Source organism: Oreochromis niloticus, linkage group LG10 (assembly GCF_001858045.2).
Source record: "Oreochromis niloticus isolate F11D_XX linkage group LG10, O_niloticus_UMD_NMBU, whole genome shotgun sequence".
Classification (NCBI taxonomy): Eukaryota; Metazoa; Chordata; class Actinopteri; order Cichliformes; family Cichlidae; genus Oreochromis; species Oreochromis niloticus.
This window is the reverse complement of record NC_031975.2, coordinates 32,628,405-32,654,893: the sequence shown is the minus strand read 5'-3', so window position 1 is coordinate 32,654,893 and position 26,489 is coordinate 32,628,405. Positions and strand designations below refer to the sequence as shown.

At 46.4% G+C, this 26,489-nt stretch overlaps 2 protein-coding genes across 11 annotated transcripts in view; one reads left to right on the top strand and one right to left on the bottom strand.

The window, feature by feature from the left end:
* LOC100702207 (rap1 GTPase-activating protein 2) overlaps positions 1-18,473 on the bottom strand; it is a 38,711-nt gene extending 20,238 nt beyond the window's left edge. For 4 of the 10 annotated variants that reach the window (XM_013275935.3, XM_013275937.3, XM_013275936.3 and 1 more), the window contains exons 1-2: positions 18,319-18,473; positions 11,887-11,922 (exon numbers count right to left, since the gene is read on the bottom strand). In XM_013275935.3, coding sequence (XP_013131389.1) covers positions 11,887-11,922; positions 18,319-18,362 — 80 coding nt within the window. In that variant the 5' untranslated portion in view covers positions 18,363-18,473. Of the gene's footprint in view, positions 1-8,616; positions 11,388-11,886; positions 11,923-18,318 lie in introns of those variants that run through there. The other 6 variants (XM_013275938.3, XM_019363699.2, XM_013275939.3 and 3 more) reach the window with 4 other exon arrangements.
* A 7,204-nt stretch (positions 18,474-25,677) lies between these two features.
* Positions 25,678-26,435, top strand: LOC100702475 (GTPase IMAP family member 7-like). Its single transcript, XM_003452548.2, has 2 exons — positions 25,678-26,243; positions 26,336-26,435. Exons 1-2 carry the CDS (start codon positions 25,678-25,680, stop codon positions 26,433-26,435), a joined length of 666 nt encoding a protein of 221 aa, XP_003452596.2.
* The last annotated feature ends 54 nt before the right edge of the window (positions 26,436-26,489 follow it).

Here is a 26,489-nt window from a genome sequence, read left to right as displayed (position 1 = left end):
CATCGCGTCAGCAGAAGGCTGACGGTACTCCACCTTTCCTTTGCTCTCATCCTAAACGCTTCTTCAGCTCTAAAAGTCTTAAGCCCTCAGTGGCAGCAGGTCACCATGTGATCACTGGTCACACGGGTCACAGTGGGAGTGGGGTTAAATCACCTGGAATGACCTCAGGACTCCGTTATTTATATTTCTTACTTATAGCTAAAAGTCACTGATGCTCTTATTTGTTCTGCTGGTGTGTAACCAGCTCCTGTCCAGCAGCCTCTCCATCACCTGTGACTGGTGACCTGCTAACCTGTGGATGCTCTCGGAGGCTCCTGCAGGTGTTCATTGGGGTCACATCTGGAACCAGAGTGTTAAAGCCTTCAGCTGAGCATTTCCATCGTCACCATCTTGATTTATGTAAAAAAAACCAGTGGTGACGGGGAGCAGTGGGTCTGACTGGTTTGTTATTGACAAGTCGTTAGCCAGTGAGTGTGTCACATGACCAAAACACGCTGAAACGAGTAGCTGGCCCACAGATCAGCAGGAAAGTCCTTACAGAGGTCAAAGGTCAGAGGACCATGTCCCCACAGACTTGTTGTCCAGAAGTGTTTTTGCAGCAGATGGCGCCACCTGGTGACCTTTAGCTAGGATGCAAACCCAGTGATTGTTTTTCAAAATAAGACAGTAAACTCTTTCGGAAACCAATGTTAAATGCTTTTACTTTGAAAAGATTCTACAGGAATTATGGCTCGCTCTGCCTGGTTGGTGTTGAGGTCGATGTGTGAGGAATGATTTTCATTTTAATTTCAGCTGCATTTATTGTTTCATTGTTTCGTAAACAGTTCCATATTTCTGCACACGCAGCTGCTCGTCTACACAGCCAATCACAGCTGTCACGTCTCTGAATGTGACTGTGGCGTGTTTACAGGACGGAGCCTCTGCACAGGTGATCACAGCACAGGTGCGTCATCTATGACGTAACGCGTTACGCAAAAAGAATCTGGACCCACTAACGTCCACACCCAGGATACAGCCCTGCCTGTAGGCTACACACACACACACACGCGCGCACGCACACACACGCACACGCGCACACACACACACACACACACACACAGAGGCCCTGGGGTGTAAATAAGCGTGTTAAAGTGAATTCATTGATTATTGTTTCATCACCTCTGAGCAGGACTCTAAACCTGCCCCCGAGCTGCACCTGCACCTTCATCACACCCTGCCATAAAATACACCTGCTGCCCTGTGTGTGTGTGTGTGTGTGTGTGTGTGTGTGTTCCTGTCTTTGTGAGGACCGAAATCTGCATTCTACCATACTTGTGAGAACCAACAGTCACTTGTGAGGACACACACACACTGGTCCGCACAAGGCCTTTTTGAGTCTCAAAATGTGGTTTTAGTGTCAGGGTTACAATTAGGTTATGGTTATGGTTATCTAGGGTTGTCTGCATGTGTGTGCTGTATCATCGCCATCATCTGTCACAGAGCAGGAGTGTAAACACAGAGCAGCCCCCACACTGTAATCAGCTGCACCACCCGACCAGGACACCATCAGTTTGCTTCACCCTCAGGCAATGCTGCTTATCTGCTCGCCGTGGTTGCCATGGTTTCATCAGGTGCCCCATTAAGACCAGTTTGTCCTGGTTTAAACTTTTTGGGGCGCTGCCATCACAGTGCATGCTGGGATTGTTGATCTAAACACAGAGCCTGATGACTTGTCATGTGATGGGATTAGAATATTGCTGAGTCACATTCAGACTCATGTCCACGTCTGAATCTTGATGAGTCATAATCACATTCATTTGGACCTGAGCTCCGATGACTCATAAAACCAGTTTAAATATCACCGAGCTCGACTTGAATGTTGATCCGCTCTAATACTCAGGCTTACACTGATACTGGGAGATCAATAACCACTAACTGAGACCTTTGACTTAAACAGCAGCTCAGATTTAAATACTGATACACCAAAAGCTGCAGTTCCTCTAACGTCCAGCAGAGGCTCCGACAGCCCCGACGTTTACAGCCTGACACACAAACTGGTTCCTACAGATCATTTCCACCTTCCACCTGTTTAAAATGTATTAAGGTATAAAGTTTGCATGATTAGGGGCGTGGCCTCTCTGCCTGGCAGGTGGACGGTGACACAGGTGGCTATAGTTGCTAGCTGTTTGCTAGCTTCACCTGACCTGTACCTCTGGGGTGTGTTTATGCTGTTGGAGCTTTTTAGTGACATCATGTGACCAGTAATATGGCACCTGGGAGGTTACTGTATCTAACAGACCATCCACGATTCTAAAATCGAGGCTTCCAGAGCCAGTGGGTGACAGCATGGTGGAGACCTCCATCTTTTACCTACAGTTTATGACTCGGAGGTGTTGTTGACTTCCTGCTGAGCCGAGGCTCAGCGAGCCTGTGATCCGCGCAGTGGGAGCTGGATTCATTATCAGACCCACTGTGGGCTTTGCTCCGAGGTGTGGGGACGTCCACGTTCTGGCCGCAGTCCCAGCCCTGTAATAAAACAGCAGTGTTTGTGGGTCCTTCTCTCTGCGGCGTCCTGCAGGTATTTCTGGCTCTGAGCTGCGTTTGATCAGCAGGTCGAGTCACCGTGTTTGTTGTTGTCGTGGTGACAGATGGCCGCCGCCTCCCTGAGCCCGTTGGAGGACTGTCAGCCTTTCACCTCACAGATCAGAGTGGGATAGCAAACAGTCTGATTTGGTGCGAGACAAATGAAATGTAATTATTGATGAATGATTTTCCCTTCCGTGCTGTGTGTGCAGAACATCGGCCGACAGCCGGTTCTGTCATGTGAAACGAAACCAAGCATCAAACCTTCGAGAGGCTGAAGGAGCGGCAGTCTGCCGGGGGTAAATTATCAGAGCATGAAACATGAAAAACCAGGTAAACCTGAGAGCTCACAGCTCTGCTGACAGGCCTCAGCTGGTCATCGGTCACAGAGCGAGGGCTGATGACAGGTGATACAGACGCTGCAGGACAGGTGTGAGTGCAGCTGTGCTGCAGGCCTGAACAGCACATTAAAGAGTTTGTTGTTGTGTATGTAAGAAAAAGGTGCCCAGAGCGCGAGGTATGATCCAAATGTCCCACAGGAAGACAGGACACCTGAACGCAGCTGAGGCACAATCCAAGCGTTTTAACGTAGGAGGCAAAAAACCAAAACTACAATCTGGGAAAGGATGGAAACCAAGAAGGCTGATCATCACATGACAACGTGCCAGAGGACGATCAACAGAGGAAGTGAAACAGGAAGCTGTGGTGGCTGATCAAAGACCTGGAAACAGCACCACAGAAGAAGAACCACAGCGCTACGTGAAATACGTCCATGTTCACAGTAATGATCTGCCGCTGTCAGAGAACCTGTACTCCATTTTTACTGATGGCGGTGAGGAAGAGGAACGCCGTTTTAAAGGCCGCCCACATCAGCCGACACTCAAACCAGAGAAACTGCTGATCAGTCATCTCTGCTTCAGGAAAACGTTGTTCCTCCTCCCGTCCTGCTCCTCATCCTCTGTTGAAGTCTTTTATGACCCCAAACTGATTTCAGCGAGTTGACATTTTCCCTAAAAGGAGATAAAACTGGAGCCGCCTCGGGGCCGTCGGCACTGAGGCTCGTGACCTCATGTGACTCTGTGTGTGTGTGTGTGTGTGCGTGTGTGTCAAACTGAATGAAAACTGCAGATATAAATAATAAATAACTGTAAACTGATAAATGGACCCAGTAAACTGGACGGCACCGAGCAAAGGTGACAGAGGTCTGAGTCCGTTCAGCCTCTCGTGACTTCTCGTGACCTCCCGTGACCCCTGATAGTATCATCAGTTTGAATCTGCAGTCATGAGATAAACTCACAGAGCTCCTCATCAGACAAGTAGAGCTCGTTTTTACTGAGTACACGTGTGGAGGCAGCAGGGCCATATCCCGGGTTTAAACATTAGCAGATTAGCGAAATATATATGCTATGCTAACTGGCTAATAAATTATGATTGGCAGCTCATTAGCCAATGAGCAAAGGGCTTTTGCTCCCATGGTGACAGGGAAGTAGCTCAGTAACGCCGGCTCTCCGGTGCTCCGAGTCTCTCCAAACGCCCTAAACACTGTCCAATCATGTCCCAGAGTTCCTGTCGAGTCATTTCAAAGTAAAAGCCTTAGCTCATGCTAACTTTGAATCAGAAACACGCACACTGAGAGGTTTGTGTTTGTAAAAGAAACGCTGCTGCACCTTTTATGGTCCTCCATCTGCAACCTCAGCTCAAACACAGTCATCAGAGTGGGAAATGCATCTCTCTGTCTGTCCACGCCATTATTTTAGGTACACTTGGTGTGTCACGGTCATTCAGAAGGCTCTGATGGATCTCTGCAGCCTCAGAGTAAAACCTGAGGCACTCCAACATATGATTAACATCTCCTCCTCTTCCTCCTGCTCCTCCTCCTCCTCCAAACACCAGTTAGACTCACTCTTCCTTCTTTGTTTCACTGTAATTAGGTCAGCGGCTGATTCCTTGCAGTGACTGTGAATTAAAGCAGATCTGATTCATCACAGCGAGTTTCTAATCCTGCAGAGGTTCAGTGAACACACGAGGAGAGCGTCCAACAGCATCCAATCAGCAATCAGAGAACATCAGTCATGAGGTCTAAACCTCTCTGGGAGCCTCATTCAGGGTTTCTATGAACCGGCCAATGACGGGAGACTTCAGTCAATCCCGGGTCCTCAGAGGAAGCTTCAGCCTACACTGGCACACGAGTGCTTATTGAGCACAGGAACTGCAGTTCCTCTAATGTCCGCTGGAGGCAGCTTAGACAGATCTTTAGCATTTTCACCCAGACGATGAATTTGAGTTTGTTTTCATCAGACTACAGCAGCACCACCGCTGAAAACTGCAGACTGTTTTAAGAAGCTTCGAGTTGCCTCATGTTACTGTTTGCATCTTCTCCTGCTCATCTACAACACCGACCCAAATCCGACTCCTCGGGGAGCGCTCAGAGAAACCAGGAGGGAAAACAAAGGTCAGCGAGAACCGAGAACACGAAGCCTGCAGAGAGAGAAAAGGTCAGAGAAGGTGTGTGAGGTCCACGACGTCCACAGCACTGCAGCGAGACGGCACGAGTCCACGCAGAAACCTCCCAGGAGTGTGTGTCTGTGTGTGTGTGTGTACATGTGTGCGTGTGTGTGTGTGTCTGTGTGTGTGTCTGTGTGTGTCTGTGTGTGCGTGTCCGTGTGTGTGTGTGTCTGTGTGTGTGTGTGTGTGTGTTAAAGACCCCTGAGCTTCACTTTTAAAATAAAACCAGTTTAACTCGACTCTCAGGTGGCTCGTTATCTGCACTGATGACTGCACGTCACAGCTAATAACATCACCTCCATCCAACGCGCACACACACACACACACACACACACACACACACTCTGATGTCAGCATGTCCCTCTGAGCCATTCCCACATTGCACCAGGCCTCCAGACCCAACAGCTGGCTCCTGACACACCTGCGGCGTGTTTTCTGGCGGCGCTGACTCAGGACCGCAGGCCGAGTCCGGCACTATAACAGTTCCCCTCGAAGGCTCGGCGCTTTTTAAGTGGTTTCAGTTTTGAGTTTGCTGTCAGTCAAAGATGGCCGCCACTCTGGGCGTGTAGGTGTCGCCTTGAGTTTATTCAAATATTAGAAACTTTTTACTGAAGAACTCCAACTGTGTGACTTCCTGTTCCACTGGGGGCGCTATTGAGCACGCCCAGAATAAAGGGGGCTCTATTTTTGGGTAAATGTTTTTCTTCTGTTCATCCTCGAGACAGTAGATCTCCATTTCAGATGTTTTACTGGTTTCTATTGCAGCAAAGTGTCTTTCTGTAAGTCCCAGCACAACCAGCCGCTTTATGAAATCCTCCATCTTGTTTTGGCGCATGAAGCGAGCAGCAGCACGCTAGTGATAACATCATGGTTAACCTCCACAACCAGCTGCTTCCTCTCCACACGTGAAGGTTCAGGGCTTTAACTACACTGCTAACATCAGAGCTAGCGTTTGGAAACGAGCGCCATCAAGGGAGGAAGTGCTGTCCTCCATCTGAATCAACCAATCAGCACACAGCATCATCTGCCCCTGTGTTAAGGGTCACATCAGCTTCGCTGTGGAGAAACTGCAGGACAGAATAGTTGATTTATGTCAGCATGCTGTCCATTCAGGACTCTCTGAGAGCGCCCCCTGGGGGAACAACAGGACCAGCTGTGAACAGAGTGCACGTGTTAAATGTGACATCAGTGTCAGGGTCAGAGTTCATCCTCACGGCCGCGTCACAGAACATCAAAGCTCTTCATTAAAATTTAAATTCAACCCTCGAGTTGCTCCAACAGGAGGCCCCATCCCAGTTTGAACCTTTAAAATGAAACGAAGTCAAACATCCCAGTTTCATTAAACATAGAATAGTGAGGATGACGGAGTCGTCGGCTTCGTGCATATCCACGCTTTCACTCCTGTTTCTTTGTGTTAGAACAGCAGCTTCAGCTCGGATCACACCTTTCACGTCCTCGTGGTCATTACAGCCAGTTGGGTCTCCGAGGCCTTTGATTGGTCCACACCCACTGACCCCCTTCGTGTCCTGCTTCCCACCCAGGACCAGTTCCACTTTGGAGAACCTGCCAGGAGCAGCATAAACGTCTCCTCCGCGGTGATGTGCACTGCAGGATGGACCAATGGCGTGGAGGCTCTGACCCGGAGACTCGGTCGACTTGTGATTCGCTGACAGCTGAAGAACCACAGACCTGCAGCGCCGCGTATGACACCAAAACGCTTAAATATGTCCGAGCAGCTTTCAGGACTGAGACTCAGCTGATCAGTCAGAAACGCCGGAGCGTGCGAGAAACGGGGTTTCCTGCAAGACACAGCAGGGGTGCTGACTGTGAGCGCACTCCTGTTTAATGATGGACTCTCACATTAGGTTTCCATGGTTACTAACAGAGGGTCGTCAAAGACCTTTGAAAGTTCAGGTTGGGAGAATCGGGGTTAGAGGTCATTAAAGGGACATTCCTGTTATATTTCCCATCAAGCTCTCTGTGCAGGTTAAAGGTTAAACCCACCTGTGGACTCACTGGGCGTGGGCGTGACTACAGCCAACAGTTCTAAAGCAGCAGCAACGGAAAAATGGAACTTATTAAAGAAGCATAACCTGCAGTTTGGAAGCACCTCGCTGTGGGCTTTGGCGTTCATGGAGGTGATGTTTTTTAAGTCGCCATATTCCAAAAAGCTGTAAATCAGAGCAGAAACGTTGCCCCAAAATGGCACATTTTCTATGTTCTGATACGTTTTCTGTGGGTTTATGAGATTTACATTTCTGGATATGAGGACATCAGTGCCCCACAGAGGACGGAGTGATCAAGAGACACAGGTGGAAACGATAACGGCGGAGCTGAAAATCCCAACAAAGAAACAGGAAGCAGAACAAACACAAACAGAGGGCTAAGCTAAAGAAGCGCTGTGATGCTAATGGATGGTACTGTAGCTTAAAGCACATTGCAGCGTGCGCTAACAGCAGCTGTAGTGCAGATGGGTGCCGCTGAGGTAGCTCCTCTTAGTTTTTGGAACTGATACGACCCATCAGGGAGCGAATACGCCCCCACCAGGCTGAAACGGAGCCAGCAGCTCTTCATCAACTTCCTGTTTCAGACGACATAAAACGCCGCCCCGGTGTCAGCACGAGGTATGAACGTATTAAACGTCACGCACTTTGAAACAACGGCATCAATGGCTCCTCCCCTTGTGTCTGCAGTGAACACTACTGCATGCAGGGGGCGCCGGTGAGGCCGTACTCTGCCACTGTGTAACTCTGAGGACTCGCCACGCTTCGCTCAGAGCTGCAGCCTCTTCACCAAACAGTAAGTCTGACTTTTTAGAAATGAGCGCTCTCCTCCCCTGCAGCCACGGCGCTCTGCGTCTTTGTCTTTCACACGGGTGAAACTGAGTCGCCGCGGAGACGGCACAGAGACAAACGACAACAACGGCAGCACAAACAGACACGACAGCAGGACACGAGCAGCACTGCTGGCTCCTGTTTGTAGACAGACGGTCTGGTGTGTAACACACACACACACACACACACACACACACACACACACACAGGGAAATGTGAGCTGCAGATAAATATGTGTGTGTGTGTGTGTGTGTGTGTGAGCTATAATTGGTGCTGAGTGAGTATGAGGAGGCTTTCTTCACTAAGTCGAGACTTGAGAATATTTTCCTCGTTGTTGTTTGTCTTGCAGCTGTCAGCGTGCAGCTGTGCAGATGTTCGGTTTCCCGGCTGAAGGCGTCCGATTGGCGCCGTCGTTCTTCGTGTTTCTGCAAACCGTCCTCACAGAAAACTCCAGAGTTTGATCGGTGAGCGAGGACGGAGTGTGTGTCAATTTACACGTGTAAACTGGACCAACACTTCAGTGCTGAGACTACTGTGTCACATGATCGCATCATAAATGAAAACAGTAAAAGCAAGGCAACACACACACACACACACACACACGCACACACACACACACACACACACACGCACACAGACACACACACACAGACACACACACACACGCACACAGACACGCATGCACACGTGCAGATGGAGGGAATGCCAGACTCACCAGTGGTCGTGCGGCATTGTTGCGTTGCCGACGGTTACTGAGCATCTCAGCTCTCACACACCAGCAGCCTTCCTCCCTCTCTCTCCCCTCTCCCTCTCTCTCTCCCCCTCTCTCTCTCTCTCCTGTAACGTCAGGGTCCATTAGGCTTATAGCGCCTTAATCGCTCAGAGAGAGCGAGCGAGAGAGCGAGTAGCAGATGGAGGATGGCGGGGAGGGGAGGGGAGGATGCTCTAACTGGATGTGGTGGAGTCTGAGTCCGGACCGTGAATGTTTGCACATCTGTCCCCTCGTCAGGCTCTGAGCTGCCGCATGTTCAGCCTGACGTGAAATCCTGATGACCTTAAAGCGTCTCTCTGCAGGTGAGCGTTACAAACACCTCTGTGGGAGACGGAGCTCGCCATCACTACCGTCAGCTTCCTGTCACACTCACTCCTGCATCATCCTGGAGTAGTTTTCCCTCAAGTTCCATCACAGCGCGTCCTGATTACCTGCACCCAGTAAAGGCGCAGCCACACGCTGCAGTTCCTCTGGCGTCCAGCAGAGATAAACATGTTGACAGCTCAGAGATAATTTCACACTACGCTACTTTTTAATGACATCATGTGACCAATAACGTGGCTGCTGTGAGGTTACTGTACTAACAGGCCAAGAAGGAGGCGGAGGTGATGAAGCAGCTCAGAGTTCACACACAGACACCGCACCTCTGCAGGAAGACGATCCACACCACCCAACCAACCAATGAGCTTCAGGAACAGCCTGAAGGCAGCACGGCATCACGAGCGGAGACAAAGCGGACGGCGTCTCACACACAGCTGGCTCTACAAAGCATGTGCAGGCGTCCGAACACTCGCAGTCGGAACGGCGAGTTGAGGGTGACGAGCAGCACCGCAGACGCGCAGCACGTGTGGACGTTAAAGTGCGAACCTGCTGGAGGGAAAACAGCTGTCGGACACGCGGTCACCTTCCCCACAGACGCACAACGGGCCACATGTGTGCACTCGTCAAGAGGACACACGGGAGGAAGACCTCTGACGAAGGACTCACGTGTCATTAGATTATTAAAGACGTGCGTTACGACGGCTGTCCGCATATTTCTCGTTCTTTAGGTGTAGGATGTGCAAAGTGAAGCAGCCAAAACGAGCCGAGCACGTGAAGTGAGCGTGCAGACTTGGTGCGACTGAGGCTCATGCATGAGTCACGCGCACACCGCCCGATGGTAACGATCCCGTTTATGGAGGCCTGATTGCACCGTGTGCTTTTATGGCTGCTCTATAATTCACTCACTGTCGGCCGTAACGTCGAGCGTCACCTGTGAAACACGTCCCATGATCCTCTCTGACTAGCTGTGTGGCCGTGCTGCAGACTGATACCTGGGATCAAACCTGTGACCTGCCCTCTCTCCCAGGTTTCAGGCTCATTCAGGAGCAGAGAGCGACTGAAGCTCCCGTCACTAATCCTTCCGCTCCACCACAGAGAGCATCTTCATCTTCCAGCTGAAGTCAGATCAGTCTTTAGGTTCACAGGAAGGCAAAGAGCTGCCAACGTGCTCCGTGTTTTTCTCCTGATGTGAACGTCGGCGCTAAACCAGCGGACGTCCCAGTAACCACAGAGGAAACAGTCGGTCTGTTATTGTGTTCGCCGGCCTTGCTGTGCCGCCGCGTTAGCCTTCATGTCCTCAGCTGGTCCACTGCGCTCTCATGTCAGACGCCCCCCGCGGGCCGGAGTAAGAACTGATAACTTTTTGGAGACTAAAGGTCAAAGGTCATCGTGACCTCACTGAGCAGGTTTTTGGCATTTCAAACATTAGTTATGACAAAATGTCACAAAGACCTCACAGGAAGCGATGACATCGTGATGACAGTCTAAATCCAAAGGGTCAAAGGTCAGCGTCACTGTGACATCATAACGTCTGTAACTCTCCTCGTGGCCGATTCGTCACCGTATGGCAGCAACTCCTGTGTGAACGCACACAAACAAACGTCTCTTTAAAGCTTCCACGTCAAAGTTTTGCTTGACAAGCTTCGGAGCAAAGCAGCAGGCAGCCTGACTTCCAGGTGTTTAAGCAGACACAGATGTGGAGGCTCCAGCACATCAGCACAAGGATTTCACTTTTTCATCCTTGTTCCTGCTAAATGTTCAAAAACAGATCAAACTAATGAGAGAAATCAGCAGAGCAGCATAAACGCAGCGTCCTTATCAGCATTTCCACAGTTCTCACATATTTGGCTCATTAATAACAGTGTGATTGCTTCTTTTGTTCACAGTAATCTGCTTCACCTTTGAAACCAGCTCATATCGATCTCTTCCTGTAAATCCTGCATGAGCTGAGCGTCTCCTCCTTTTCATGCTGGAAATATTTGTCTGCACAAAAACAGCAGTTAGAAATGTTTTGACCTCATTAAATCCATAATCAGCGTCTGTTAGCGTCTCGCTGGCCTCCAGTTCGTGTGCTCGATCCTCTCCGTGGGCGACAGCAGTCGCCTGAATCTCACCTGGAGTCTGCTCGTGTCTGTAACAACAGCTCGTGTGGATCTGCATCACACCGCCGCAGATCTGTGTGCCGCAGTTTGTCAGTCTAATTAAACCGCAGCGGGCGAACAGGTGAAACAAAAATACACAAAAATGAAAAATGATTGTTTTGCATGCAAAGCAAAGAGAAGCAGCTGAGAGTTATTATTCCAGACAGTTGTGAGCAGCTCTGTGCTCGAAGAAAGCATCTCAGTATGAGCAGAAACAACCACAGCAGAACCAGCAGAAGCTTCAACATAGTCACCAGATCCATTAATCCATCATCATGCATCCTGACCTGCACCCATCCCTCCTGCAGGCCCAGGAGGGATGGGTGCAGGTCAGCTGGGCTTCATTTGGACGGGGTGGACGAGCAAACACGATGGACTAAATTTAAAGGAGCACAGCTGGTTTCACTGACAGCTTTGGTTTATGGCCTGACGCTGACTCTGGGCACCACTGAGGGGTTTCACTGCTTTTTGCTGAGCAGCCAGACCAGAGCCGGTTCCTGGGCGGGGGCGACTGGTTACTAAATATTTATGAGTCTGTGATGCTGGCTGTCAGCCCAACATGTGGCTGCTGCAGCGTGAAGAAACTGAGTGGATGCTGGGTTTAATGGACAACCTGCTAAATCAAACAAACACATCAGAACGATGTTTGAAGCTCAGGCTGAGGGAGCTGAAGCTGCTGCTGCTCTTATTTTATTTCTGGCAGTGAAACGACTTGAGCGAGGTCTTCGTGTGATTCAGGGCTGTTACTCACCGAGCTCTCAGAGCGCCGACTGTAGACTTATCAATCCTGCAGAGGGAGGGAGACAGAGAGGACACGCCGTTAACATGTGGTGCACTGAGCGCGCTCTGATAGCAGCAGGAATGTTCGGACGCTGAGGTGGAGGACGAGATTTATATCTGCATTCTCTATTAACCTCAGTAACCTGAGCTCAGAGGTTCACCGCAATAAAACCTGTATTTTTAAGGTGCTGCGGCGCTACAGAGTCACACTTGTTTCTGTAATGACGGCTGAAGCGCCATAAAACAGCACAAACCAGCAGACGACGAACGACTGGATGACTGCTCAGAGTCCGTCTCAGATAATCTGGGATTCCTTCAGTCTCAGAGGAGCAGCTGTGTGGGCAGCAGAGCTCTGCACCCCACAGAGACCACAGAGAACAGGAAACACATTTATTTATCTAACGTATTTGAATATTTACACTCAGAGGTGCTCTGATGTGTAGAAAGTGGGTGAGTGAGGCACAGAAGTGACGTACAGGGACAGAACGTTTAACGTCTCCCTGTCACTGACTGTGTTTCTATAAGCCCGACCTGAATGCCTGAGCTCCTCAGCCTCTCTCTTTGCCCCACTGCAGGGCCATCCAGCGGCTGAGCCCCCCTTCACCAGGCTCGGTCTCCTGAGCGCCACACACAGGTCTGACTGGAGGGTGGAGTCCAAACCACCCAGGGTGTGAAATAACCACTGTTCATCAGTACCTGCATCACTGTAAGGAAGAGGACTCCCTTACTACATTCATATTATCTGTGTAGCACTTTAGAGCACACCTTTCACTTTATTAAAAGCACCTTATCAAGCACTTTATTTAGCATTACACTTTAAGCATAGATCTGCAGTTTAATTATTTATTGAATATTTTTGGGGAATTTTTAAAAACCAGTTGGTAGCCTTGTTTCAGATCCTGCACAGCTGCTCCTCATCAAGGAATGTGGTGGTTGAGATGCAAATGTGTCTGTGGGAAATCTAGGAATACAAGTGGTGCAAATAAGTGTTTGTAAGATATGATGACTCACTTTTCTTGCCTGTGTCCTCTTTCAGGTGTTTGGGCAAATGTTTCCCGGGGGCCCAGACACCAGTTAAAGGTTCCGGGAGAGACCACGAGGAGACTGTGGGGAATCTTTTTGTGCGTGGGTTTTTGGGTTTTTATAACACTGTGTTTGGTGTAAAATTAAAGGGTGAATATTTATTAATATGAAAATGTAAAATGTATTTATGTATTTATTTACTCAAATTGATATATAGTATACTGTGGTGGAAGGTTGGGATTTAAGAACTGACCTGAGAGTGGAATAATGGTTGAGCCTGTGACAGCTGAACATATTTAAGGCTGCCGGTTGCCATTACAGAGGGTCGACTGTGCTGTGAAGAAGCTCGACGAGTGAACTGTTTGTAAGGAGAGCTGTATGGGAAATAAAGACTTTGTGTTCCACTACACTTGCCTCGGTTCATCCCACTGTGAGTCCAGCCACTAAGGGCCGCCCTGTTACAATCACAGCTCACTCACATGGTGTCCTTGGAAATACTGATGGATAAAAACACAAGAGCGCTGAAGCATCCAGAGGCTGCAGAGACATGACAGCGGACCTGTTTCCACTTTGTACTGTGACGAAGCGCCGCGGGAACATTTAGGTTTAGGTTCAAATTTGCTCTTTTACTACAGTTAAGCTGCACGGGAGCATCGTCGCTGTCTCATGCATGCTGTAACGCAGGTACGTCAGTCACACACACCACAGCGCTCGCACACAGACACAGAGAACAGCACAGATGTTAGCAACTGTGACGGGACACAGCCCGAAAACCAGGAGACAGAGGGGACAGAGGGCGGAGGAGAGGAGAGAAGGAGAGGAGAGAAGGAAAGGAAAGGAGAGGAGAGCAAGTGTTCGAGCAGAACTTTAAAAGCCTGAGTATGAAAACTCCACTCCCACACACACACACACACACACACACACACACACAGACACAGACACACACACACACACACAGACACAGAGACACACACACACACACAGACACACACAGACACACACACACAGACACAGACACACACACACACACACACACACACACAGACACACACAGACACACACAGACACAGAGACACACACACACACAGAGACAGACACACACACACACACACACAAAACAAACACACTCACACACACACTCACACACACACACACACAAACAAACACACACAGACACACAAACACACAGACACACACACTCACAAACACACACACACACACAGACAGACAGACACACACACTCACAAACACACACAGACACACACACTCACAAACACACACACACACACACAGACAGACAGACACACACACTCACAAACACACACAGACACACACACTCACAAACACACACACACACACACAGACAGACAGACACACACACTCACAAACACACACAGACACACACACACACAGACAGACAGACACACAGAGACACACACACACACACACAGACACACACACTCACACACACACACACACACACACAAACAAACACACACAGACACACACACACACACACACACACACACACACACACAAACAAACACACACAGACACACACACACACACACACACACACACACAGACAGACAGACACACAGAGACATACACACAGACACACACACTCACACACACACACACACAAACAAACACACACAGCTCAAACTGTTTCCTGTGCTTTAAAATAAAGTGGCGTGCCTGCATTCTCTACTGTCGGCCATCTTTGTGTGTTTGTGTGTGTCTGTGTGTGTGTCCCTCCAACCTAACCTGGAAACAAAGCTGACGTCGTTCAAACCTGCACTTCCTCCAGCGACCAGCAGAGGCTCCAGCAGAGGCTCAGCCCCCGTCCACTCCCACTAACATGAAAGCTTGTTACACAAACAGCTGATTTCCTGCTTCAGTGAACAAACATGATTCAGCAGATTTCTCTCTTTACTGAGTTTCGCACTTTAAAATCAGCACGTTTAGAGTTCCTTGAAAATAAAATAATTACAAACGAAGGTGGAGCAGGACGGGCGGAGCGCCCCGGGGTTTGATGTAAACGCTCCTGCAGCCGCCCCGAGGCCGCTCCTGCATTATTTAATACTGCAACTCTATTAGTCGGCTCGGTCTAAACGCTGGAGGACAGAGGAACGACGAGGAGGCATGAGGTAATCTGTGAGGGCGTACCATCTGTTATTTTATTATGATGAGGGAGAGAGGAAGGAAAGGAGGAGGAGTAGGTGAGGAAGGACAGGAGCTTTTCTTCTTATGTAAGGAAACCATGAGCTATAAAAGGACGAAGAAACAAGAAATGGAGGAATCAAGAGTGCATAAAGGAGGAGGCATGGAAGGAAACCACAAGGAAAGATGGAAAGGAGGAGGTAAACAAAGGACTAAACAAGGAAAGAAGGAAGCAGAAAGGATGCATGAATGAAAGGAATGTGACATACATGAAGGAGGGATAGAAGGAACTAAAGCTACAGAAGGAAAGGAAGTATAGAAGGACACAGCAAGGAAAAGAAGGAGGTTTGGAAGGATATAAGGACAAACACAAGGAAAGGACAAAGGGAAGGAGGTATAGAACAAAATGAGGAGAAAGTGTTGAAGGAATTAAAATATAAAAAACTAGGAAAGGTATAACCGAAGGAAACAAGGAAGCAATGAAAGAAGGTGGGAAAGAAGGAAAAAAGGACACATGTCTGAAAGGACCCAAGGGAGCATAGGAGGAAATAACAACAGAATCAGGAAAGTGTGGAAGGGAAGGGAATATGGAAGCAATATGAAGGAAATGAGGACACAGGAATGTCTTTAAGGACATAAGGAAGTATGAAAGGAAATAAAAATAATCCCAGAAAGATATTTAATGAAGTAAAGAAAACATATAGGGAAGGATGCTTAAAAGGAAAGAAGGACACATGAATGAAACTAGAACAAGGTCTTAAAGAAAACAAGGACAAACACAAGGAAAGGACAGGAAGGAAACATAGAAGGAAGCAACTAATCAGAGCTGGAAGGAAGGGGTAGGAGACAAGGCAATGAAGCAAGAAGACTCCAGGGAAGGAAGGAAGAAGGAAAGGAAGCGCAGAAGTGCACAACGAGAGTATGAAAGGGAAGAAGTATGCAAGGAGTGAAAGAAGGAAACATAAAAGGAAATAAGGACAAAAAGTATTTAAGGACAGAAGGAGGTACGAAAGGAAATAAAGAAAATAAAATGAAAACAGAATCAGAGCAAGGAAACAAGGAAACAAGAACAAAGAGAAGGAAAGTAGAAAAACAAAACAAGAATGTATAAAAGTAAAGAAGGAAATGACACGAATAAGGAAGGAAATAAGAGGTTAGGTGATGTATAGAAGGAAACAAGGAGACACAGAAGGAAACAGCAACAAAAAAGGAGGAGGAGAGAGACCGAGGTCTGAGGAGAAGGAAGGATGAAACACAGAGGGGTAAAAGAAATGAGGGGAGGAGGTGAATGATTGAAGAGCTTGTGTCAAAGTTTCCACTCGCTGTGAATTCTGGTCACAGACTCAGGCTGAGGTTCACTGAGGCGAGGACGTAGAGCTGCTGCTGGTTTGCCCTCTGACCTTCACTCCTCCTCCTCCTCCTCCTCTGACCTGCAGCATTCATTAACCGCACAGACACTAAAGATTCTCTCCTGTAAATATTTCACATTTCAGTGTCAAACACAGGCAGCTGTACGGAGGACCAGCAGTGACTAACGAAACATCAGTTCTTATGTAAATGTTAATTAATGTTTGTTACTAAAGGTTTCCATGATGTATTTAATGCTGACAATTAACCAATAATAATAATATTAAATTTTCACTTTGGATAAAAAACATATTTGATATTTGAGAACTTCTGATTTAATAAATTAATAATATTTTTAATACATTTCTATTAATAATAACACTGATTAATAGTTGAATTTTTATATTATTGTTGTCTAATAATTTAAAAAATATATTTGCCAACATTTGTGACTTTTTTCAGTAATTTATTACATGCATTTAATATTTTTAACATTTATAAACATTAGATATAAATAAAGAAAACATTTCTAAAATAGTTAATTTATAAAAAATATTACACAAATAATCTGAGTAAATAATAAACTTTTTACTAAAATACATAATAAACTTCTGATCTAATTAATCATTAACATTTAAATATTGCATACATATTTTGTTGTTTTTGCGTTTATTAATAATATTTATATTTCATGTGTTTGGGGTCACATTTGTCGTAACCAAGGTTACGCTCTTCTCTGGTCCCAGGATGTGATTTAAGGTCTGACCCACATCTGTGTCATTGACTTTAATGCGCCGTGTGACACTTTTACATTTCCAATGATTGTTTCTTTAAATCTAAAATAACTAACGTGGTGTCGCAAATATATTTGTGTATAAACTGTGAAATAGAAAATAAATGAGCAGCTTTTAAAAGCTTTTATTGTTATTTTTGGACTTAGAGGAGCTTTGTATGATCTAGTGTTGTAGCCCATCAGTTTATCCACTCTGAAACAAGCTGTTCTGATTGGCTGATTCCAGGAAGCCTACAGAGGGGCAGGACGAGGCATGCGTGCTCTCACTTCTGGATCTCTGATGGTGACGTGAATATTTGGGGCTCAGTGAAAGAAATGATCAGTGTTTTAAACTGGATCCTATAAAGACTGATTTAGTCAGAGTGACCTCATCAAGCTTTTTGTTTCAGGTGATGATCGCACGCAGAGGTCAAAGACGTGGAACGTGCCGTCAGCTGCGAGTTTAACTTCAAAACCACCAACAACAGGAAGAAAGAAGCAGCTGGGACATCAAACATCAGATTTTCTCATTAAAGAAGGAAAATGTTGCTTTAGGTCTTTGTTGCATCTTCATGCACTGTGTGGACTTTATGTATCATCTGTTTGCTGTGCTGGGTGTGAGCACGCTGTCCTCTTTGGTGCCACAGAACAAATGAAGCTGATGAGAAGACAGAAAACGAGACGCCTGCAGAGCTTTAAACTCTCCTTCGGATTCGTCCGAACGCAGAAAGTTGCTGATTAACTCGAGCGGCGTTTTGTTCACCGTCGGTCGACTGGAAACACAGACGACACAGAAAAGCGTCTGACGCTCACAAAGAAGGAACTCGCAGAGCCCCGACAACTTTTCCACCAAAGCCCATTCAAAAAACGTCCCATTTTAACTTCGGCTTTGTTAACGTTCAGCTTCCCTCGCCTGATCTAAACAACATCCACAATCCCACCGCGTGAATTTAACAATTTGACTCCAGAGCTGATGATGTCACCGTGATGTCATTCAGTGCAGCTCGAGCTGGAGATGAACTCAAAAACCCAGAGAAAGTGTGCCGGACAGAGCTGCTGACATCATTCAGCCGTTCATCAAAGGGCGAGCACTCTTACCATCCGAAGCCTCCGAACGACACGCTCCTCTTCCTCCTCAGCATGGTGCCTCGCTCGCCCTCCTCCTCTTTGTCTCTCTTTTCTTCTTATTGTGTCTGGGTTTTCCTCCCTCTCTCTCTCTCCCTCTTTGTACCTCTCCCTCCCTCTCTCCCTTTGCTGTCGCTCTAACTCCTCATCTCTCCTCCTATAAATACTCTCCTCTCTGTCAGACGCTCCCTCTCCTCCCTCTCCTTTTTCCTCCTCCTGTCGGTAACGCCGCTCTCTCGTCTTCCTCTCCCACTTCACAGCACAGAGCCAGCAGAGAGAGAGAGAGAGGGTAGAGAGACATAGAGGGACAGCAGGAGGAGGGTTACAGGGTGTACCCGCTCTCTGCCTGCCTGATAGAGAGGAGCTGAAAACTTATCATCCATAATAAATGGACATAAATGGATGGAAGCACGCGTCGGTTTACGGGACCTGCTGTTATGCAACACGGCTGCAGCTGACGGCAGTTTTTACTTTTATCTGCAAACACATCAGTTTTAGAGAACGTCACAAAGGAAAAGGAACGAGGAAGGATTTTGATTCAGGAGGGCTTCAGGCGTACCATCATTACTGCTAACAAACACACACAGCAGTGCAGAAACCTCGCACACTCGGCTAAATGATCACCTTTGAAACTTTCACTTCCTGTTGTTGATTCACTCAGTGTGGAAAAGTCTCCACTCACTGTCTACTGCACCTGAATCCACACCTTCACGTCAGTCTGAAGGCGTAACACTTATGTCTTATTGGAGGTTATGACCCGCCCACTAAAGAAAGCCACGCCCCACTGTTATTGATTGGCTGGCATGGTAAGCTCATCAGCTGCTCAGCTGTGCCGTCCACTCGACCTGATGTCACTGTGATGTTTGTGCCCTGCTCAGGTCAAACCCTAATGTCCCCACATTGAAAGGAGCCAGTTGGGGTGTCCTGGGTGCCTGCAGGCACCTGCGGGGCGAGGTGTTCTGGGCGTGTCCGCCTGAGACGAGGCCTCGGGGCAGATCCTGCCAGAACCATATGTTTGTCTCAGAGGTTCAGCCACGCGGGTCTACGTGCACGCAGTGAAAAGGACACTGGCTCATTAAAGCCACGGTTCCTGCGATGGCTCATCCTACACTGTGGCAGTTCTAGAGCTCATACGTGCAAACGAGCGCTGACCCTCTGGGTGTGTGAGCATTTATCACACCCAACACCCACGTGGGGCGTCCTTCAGGGGCCCCGACCGCTTTGGGGACTTTAGATAGCCTCGACCTGAATGTCTGCCCTGTCAGCTTTCAGTGGGACGTGTCTGCCGTGGTGACCAGGGTAACGGGGAATTAGGGCTCGATTCTTCGGGGCTGTAGGTCAGGAGGCAGAGAAGCTGATCTAGTAAGTGGAAGGTTGAGGGTTTGATTCCTGACTGCCCTACGCTGAACCCCAGTTTGCTCTCCGATGCAGCCATCAGAGTGTGAACGTTCAAAAGCACTTTGGCATCGACAGCAGAGCGTCTGTTGTATAAAGGGAATCAGTCCACGTACCAATGTTTATATGAACAGCTGACTGCGTTTGGACTCCTCGGACAGCCAAGTTAAAAATCTGTGAACCTTTAACTGCTCCGATCATCGCACTGGTCTAAGATGAAGGATTAAGCTTTGTGTATCTTCCTCCTCGTTTAGCCAGATTCTCCATTAACAGCTTTACTTTGTCCTCTGAGTTCGTCTGTCCAGCCAAGTCTGCCTGTTTAAGACGAGTTAAACAGACAGACTACACGGCTTGTTTCATTAGTTTTGTTTTTTTGTAAGAATCTGTTTTTTATTTATTTTCACAGTAATTGACATGTTGTTCCCCCGTGGTACTCCCACAGCTCTCACCGGACCAGGGAACCAGTCCCCAGGAGTGTCTTTGGTCCCATTCAGAGTCTTATACACGTTTCATTCCTAAAAACTCTGAACTGGACTCTTCTCACGGTGTGTCCTGATTTATCAAGTGATTTAAAGCAGACTGTGACTCATCACTGAAAGCACAGATGGATTTTAAACTCCAGTTTCTGGAGACGTTACCAGCTGAGCTACTGAAAATGTTCCAGCAGTGATGCAAAAGCACATTTTACACATTTAACTGTTTCTTCAGCTCATAATCAGCTTGGAGCGTGTCAGGCTGACATCTTTGTTAATCTTGTCCTGATTCACCTGTCGTGTCTCACCTGAACGCGCATTGACGGCAGACTCTGGCCGTCTGACATCGGTGATACTGATGCACGCATGCAGCCCTGCTAAACTGCATGGAAACACATGCAGAGGCTGCGAGTGTGAACGCAGTTAATGTGTTACCGTGCTGACAGCAGAGGGAACGTTTGTGTGGCAACAAGAGAAAAAGCTCAGTCCTTGCTACGATGATTCAGAGGTCGCAGATCGAAATGTAAATGAAGACGCAGCAGCGCAGCGTTCAGAGGGGTTCCTCTAATTCTGGAGTCCTCAGGTTTAATTCTCCATGAAAACCCTTCAGCAGCTGAATACATTTACATCACATTACCACCAATGAAAAGCACCGTTTACACTGAAGACCTGGGACCAGTTTGTGCACACAAAGTTATTTATAAAACCATATTTTTCATTTTGCACGATGAAGGAGGAATGATGGAGTCATGCATGTAGCTTAAGTAAAACAATTCATTTAATGTATTTACCCAGAATAATATGAGCCTTGGGAGACACAAGTGCACATGCAATGCAATAAGAGAAAAATACAAAAACAACCAACATTTATGAGCTGCAAACGTTCGTGTAAGTCACCACGGAAGGGCCGGGCCGGTAACAGTCAGGCTGAGCGTTCAGAGCCTGCAGGACATTTAACATCAGTCTGAAGTCAGTCGCCAGAGCAGGCGACATTGAAGGAAATTTAAAACTGCTGGCTAAGGGTAAACGTAAATACAGTAAGATCATAATTCATGTCGGCAGTAATGACACCCGGTTACGCCAATCGGAGGTCACTAAAATCAATATTGAATCGGTGTGTAACTTTGCCAAAACAATGTGGGACTCTGTAGTTTTCTCTGGTCCCCTCCCCAATCAGACCAGGAGTGACATGTTTAGCCGCATGTTCTCCTTAAATTGCTGGCTGTCTGAGTGGTGTCCCAGAAACGATGTGGGCTTCATAGATAATTGGCAAACCTTCTGGAGGAAACCTGGTCTTGTTAGGAGAGACGGCATCCATCCCACTTTGGATGGAGCAGCTCTCATTTCTAGAAATATGGACCAATTTATTAAACCCCCCAAAATATGACTATCCAGAGTTGGGACCAGGAAGCAGAGTTGCAGTCTTACACGCCTCTCTGCAGCTTCTCTCCTCCTGCTACCCCCCCAAAAACCCATCTCCATAGAGACTGTGTCAGCTCCCAAACAGACAAAAAACAAACTAAAAACCAGCAATAAACAACTTAAACATAAAAAATCACAAAGAAAGAACAATACAGTATCCACATCTGAACCAAAGAGTAAAACAGTGAAATGTGGATTATTAAATATTAGGTCTCTCTCCTCCAAGTCTCTGTTAGTACATGACTTAATAATTGATCAACAAATCGATTTACTCTGCCTTACAGAAACCTGGTTGCAGCAGGATGAGTATGTTAGTTTAAATGAATCAACACCCCCGAGTCATTCTAACTACCAGAAACCTCGAAGCACAGGCCGAGGGGGCGGTGTGGCAGCAATTTTTCACACCAGTCTATTAATCAACCAAAGACCAAGACAGACTTTTAATTCATTTGAAAGCCTGATGCTTAGCCTCGTCCACCCCAGCTGTAAAACTCAGAAACCAGTCTTACTTGTTATCATCTATCGTCCACCTGGGCCTTACACACAGTTTCTCTCTGATTTCTCAGACTTTTTATCTGATTTAGTGCTCAGCTCAGATAAAATAATTATTGTGGGTGATTTTAACATCCATGTAGATGCTAAAAATGACAGCCTCAACATGGCATTTAATCTGTTATTAGACTCAATTGGCTTCTCTCAAAATGTAAAAGAACCCACCCACCACTTTAATCACACTCTAGATCTTGTTTTAACATATGGCATAGAAACTGAACATTTAACAGTGTTTCCTGAAAACCCTCTGCTGTCTGATCATTTCCTGATAACATTTACATTTACAATAATTGATTACACAGCAGTGGAGAGTAGACTTTATCAAAGTAGATGTCTTTCTGAAAGTGCTGTAACTAAGTTTAAGAATATAATCCACCCACTGTTATCATCTTCAATGCCCTGTACCAACATAGAGCAGAGCAGCTATCTGAACGCTACTCCAACAGAGGTCGATTATCTTGTTAATAATTTTACCTCCTCACTACGTACGACTCTGGATACTGTAGCTCCTGTGAAAACTAAGGTCTCAAATCAGAAGTACCTGACTCCGTGGTATAATTCTCAAACACGTAGCCTAAAGCAGATAACTCGTAAGCTGGAGAGGAAATGGCGTGTCACAAATTTAGAGGATTATTGTAAGGTTATTGTACTCAACCCTGAAAATCTTAGAAATATGGTATCTAAGCAGATTCTTACTCTGGATGGCATTACCTTGGCCTCCAGTAACACTGTGAGGAACCTTGGAGTCAGTTTTGAGCAGGACATGTCCTTCAACGCACATATTAAACAAATATGTAAGACTGCTTTTGTTGCATACTCGAATTAAAAGGAATTGAATCCTGTATAGCTTTGTGACTTTGCCTTTACTGTATCTTCTGCAAAAATATAGACATAGCACATCGTTCCACATTTGTCCACAGTCTCACACAGCTCATGTTAGGCACACTGCATTAGTGAGTGGCCGGGCTTGTTTTTAAACTTTTAACACTAATAATACTCCTTACAGTAACATAAAGGAAAAAAACATAAACCAAAGATCGTGTGATTCACCAGTCTTCATCCAGTGTGATTACAGCCTGATACAGGTATAGATCCATCTACAATGCCACGAGGTTTCAACGGGAACTGGCGAATTAGCTCTAGCTGCTAATCATTAGCTTCATGGCTAATCTACATATCTACTAATAACTATACACTAACCACACATAATGGGGATTAAAGACCAACTTTCCCACATTCTCTGCAGCCCTGTGGACTTATCTTTAGACACAGCTCAAGTTATTTACTATCTTGTATCTGCTTACCTGCAAATATACAGATATAGTACATTGTTACACATTTGTCCACAGTCTCACACAGCTCATGTTAGGCCACTGCGTTAGTGAGTGGCCGGCTTGTTTACTTCCGCTAGAGCTGCTCATTTCAGGAGAAACTCCCTCTTGTGGTGTAACAGAGGAATAACTACTCTTCCAGCGCTGTCTTATTGGAGACTGGAGAACACATTATTTTACAACAATCAAAGAAAATAACATGTTTAAACAATCAGAACATTTTAAAGAAATATATTATTGTAAATAAAAGATTATGGGGTGTCTTCTTTTTGTCAATAATGCCTTTCTTGTCCTTACACTTTCTTCCATTTGTGCAACATCTCTAAAGTTAGAAATATCCTGTCTCAGAGTGATGCTGAAAAACTAGTTCATGCATTCATTACTTCCAGGCTGGACTACTGTAATTCATTATTATCAGGATGTCCTAAAAACTCCCTGAAAAGCCTTCAGTTAATCCAAAATGCTGCAGCAAGAGTCCTGACAGGGACTAGAAAGAGAGAGCAGATTTCTCCTGTTTTGGCTTCCCTTCATTGGCTCCCTGTTAAATCCAGAATTCAAAATCCTGCTCCTCACATACAAGGTCTTAAATAATCAGGCCCCATCTTATCTTAATGACCTTGTAGTACCATATCACCCTATTAGAGCACTTCTCTCTCGCTCTGCAGGCCTACTTGTTGTTCCTAGAGTATTTAAAAGTAGAATGGGAGGCAGAGCCTTCAGTTTTCAGGCCCCTCTTCTGTGGAACCAGCTTCCAGTTTGGATTCAGGAGACAGACACTATCTCTACTTTCAAGATTAGGCTTCAAACTTTCCTTTTTGCTAAAGCATATAGTTAGGGCTGGACCAGGTGACCCTGACTCCTCCCTTAGTTATGATGCAATAGACGTAGGCTGCCGGGGATTCCCATGATGCATTGGGTGTTTCTTGTTCACTCACTATGTGTTAATAGACCTCTCTGCATCGAATCATATCTGTTATTAATCTCTGTCTCTCTTCCACAGCATGTCTTTATCCTGTTTTCCTTCTCTCACCCCAACCGGTTGCAGCAGATGGCCCCGCCCTCCCTGAGCCTGGTTCTGCCGGAGGTTTCTTCCTGTTAAAAGGGAGTTTTTCCTTCCCACTGTCGCCAAAGTGCTTGCTCATAGGGGGTCATATGATTGTTGGGTTTTTCTCTGTATGTATTATTGTGCAATCTACTGTACAATATAAAGCGCCTGGAGGCGACTGCTGTTGTGATTTGGCACTATATAAATAAAATTGAATTGAATTGAATTGATGCAGTGAGAGTCAGTTTACAGTTTTTTCTGAATGCTTAAACCCTAACTGTGATTCTTATAGCACAATTTCTAAAACTATTAATACTTATAGCAAAACCACTCACTGAGTTTGCAACACTAAAAGCACAAACACTGCTTCAACCAACCGACATCAAGATTTCAGTTCAAGTCCCTGAAATATATTTGGAATATTTTCACCAGCTGTTTTATTTTTAAGCACACAGAAGTTGCAGTGACCAAACCGACACATTAAAGCACTGATGTCAAGCTTTCAAGCACCAACAACATCAGACATCCAGCTCCTACTTTCTGCTTTGAACATCTCACAGAATCATTGCTAAAGCTCATTGTTGTGATTTTAGCTGAGACACAGACCTGATATTTGTCTGTGCTATAGAGTTATTCTTACTGCCTCTAATCATGTAACATATCAAACATATCAATGGATCATGTTAGCCTTTTGTGAGTGCTGTAGTTAATTATTTCAAAACAATCAGAACTTTTATTCTTGTATTGTGATTTGATTGATTGTAGCTTGAATAAATATTGATTACCAGAAGAAAACCTGTCTGACCTTTATTATGTGCCTATGTGTTTCTTTTTAAATAGAGGGCAAAATGGCTCCCGAACAGCTGTTTAACATTGTTAAATTCATCTAATTTGAGTTTCTTGCTTTTTGTTTACAGGTTCCAGTACAGGAAACAGTAGAATCAAGTCCATTGTCTCTTCCTATGGTTTATTTATGAATACTTGATATGATACTTTTTTATGATACTTAATATTTTTCCGGTGTAGAACAGTGTTCCCCACTGTGTTGGTTTGTTGAACACACTGATGCTCAGAGGGAATTTGGCTTGTGTTATTTTCAGGTTCAGTGTTGAGGATGGTGCTGGTGGGTCAGGAGGAAGTGGGGAAGAGCTCAACGGGAAACACCATCCTGGGAAAGAAGGGGTTTGACTGTAGCGTCAGCTGCAGCCCTCTGACTCTGCACAGTGAGAAGATAGAAGCTGATGTTCTGGGTCGTAGAGTCTCTGTGGTCGACACCCCCGGACTCTTCAGCACTCAGCTGACGGCAGAACAAGTCAAAGCAGAGTTGTTAAAAGCAGTCAGGCTGAGCTCTCCGGGTCCTCACGTCTTCCTCCTCCTCATCCAGCTCAGAATATTCACCAGAGAGGAACAGAAAGGGCTGCAAACTCTGCATAAGATACTGAGTCCTGGTGTCTCCAAACACACGGCGGTGCTGTTCACCTACGGAGACCGACTGGAAGACACCGACATGGAGCAGTTCATCAGAGAGGACGAGAACCTGCAGGAGCTGCTGAGGAGCTGCAGCGGTGTGTACCATGTGTTCAACAACAAAGAGATCGGAGACAGGAGTCAGGATCAGGTCCAGGAGCTGCTGGACAAGAGACTCCATCTCAGAGGGAGGACAGAGAAGAGACAGAGAAGGTCTGACAGATTAATACTCAGAGCCTCAAGGGCAATTCGTGAGTGGTGCTACTCATTTTTTAATGACCTCTACCACTTAATGAGAACTGGAGAGACCAGACGGCCAGAAAACCCTGCAGGAAGGAGGAGGAGGTGAAATGGGTTGGAGATGAGAAAAAGAAGGAAAAAGAAAAGGACAAGATAAAGAAGTGAGTGAACAAGAGGAGGAGCAAGGAAGGAATTAGAGAAGAGACGGTTTGCATCCGC

What these genes read in the sequence shown, in the direction of transcription:
- LOC100702475 (XM_003452548.2), top strand. Translation starts at nt 25,678, where the DNA reads ATGGTGCTGGTGGGTCAGGAGGAAGTGGGGAAGAGCTCAACGGGAAAC. An exon ending in ACAGAGAAGAGACAGAGAAG is followed by an intron (nt 26,244 to 26,335) that starts GTCTGACAGATT and finishes TGAGAACTGGAG; the next exon opens with AGACCAGACGGCCAGAAAAC.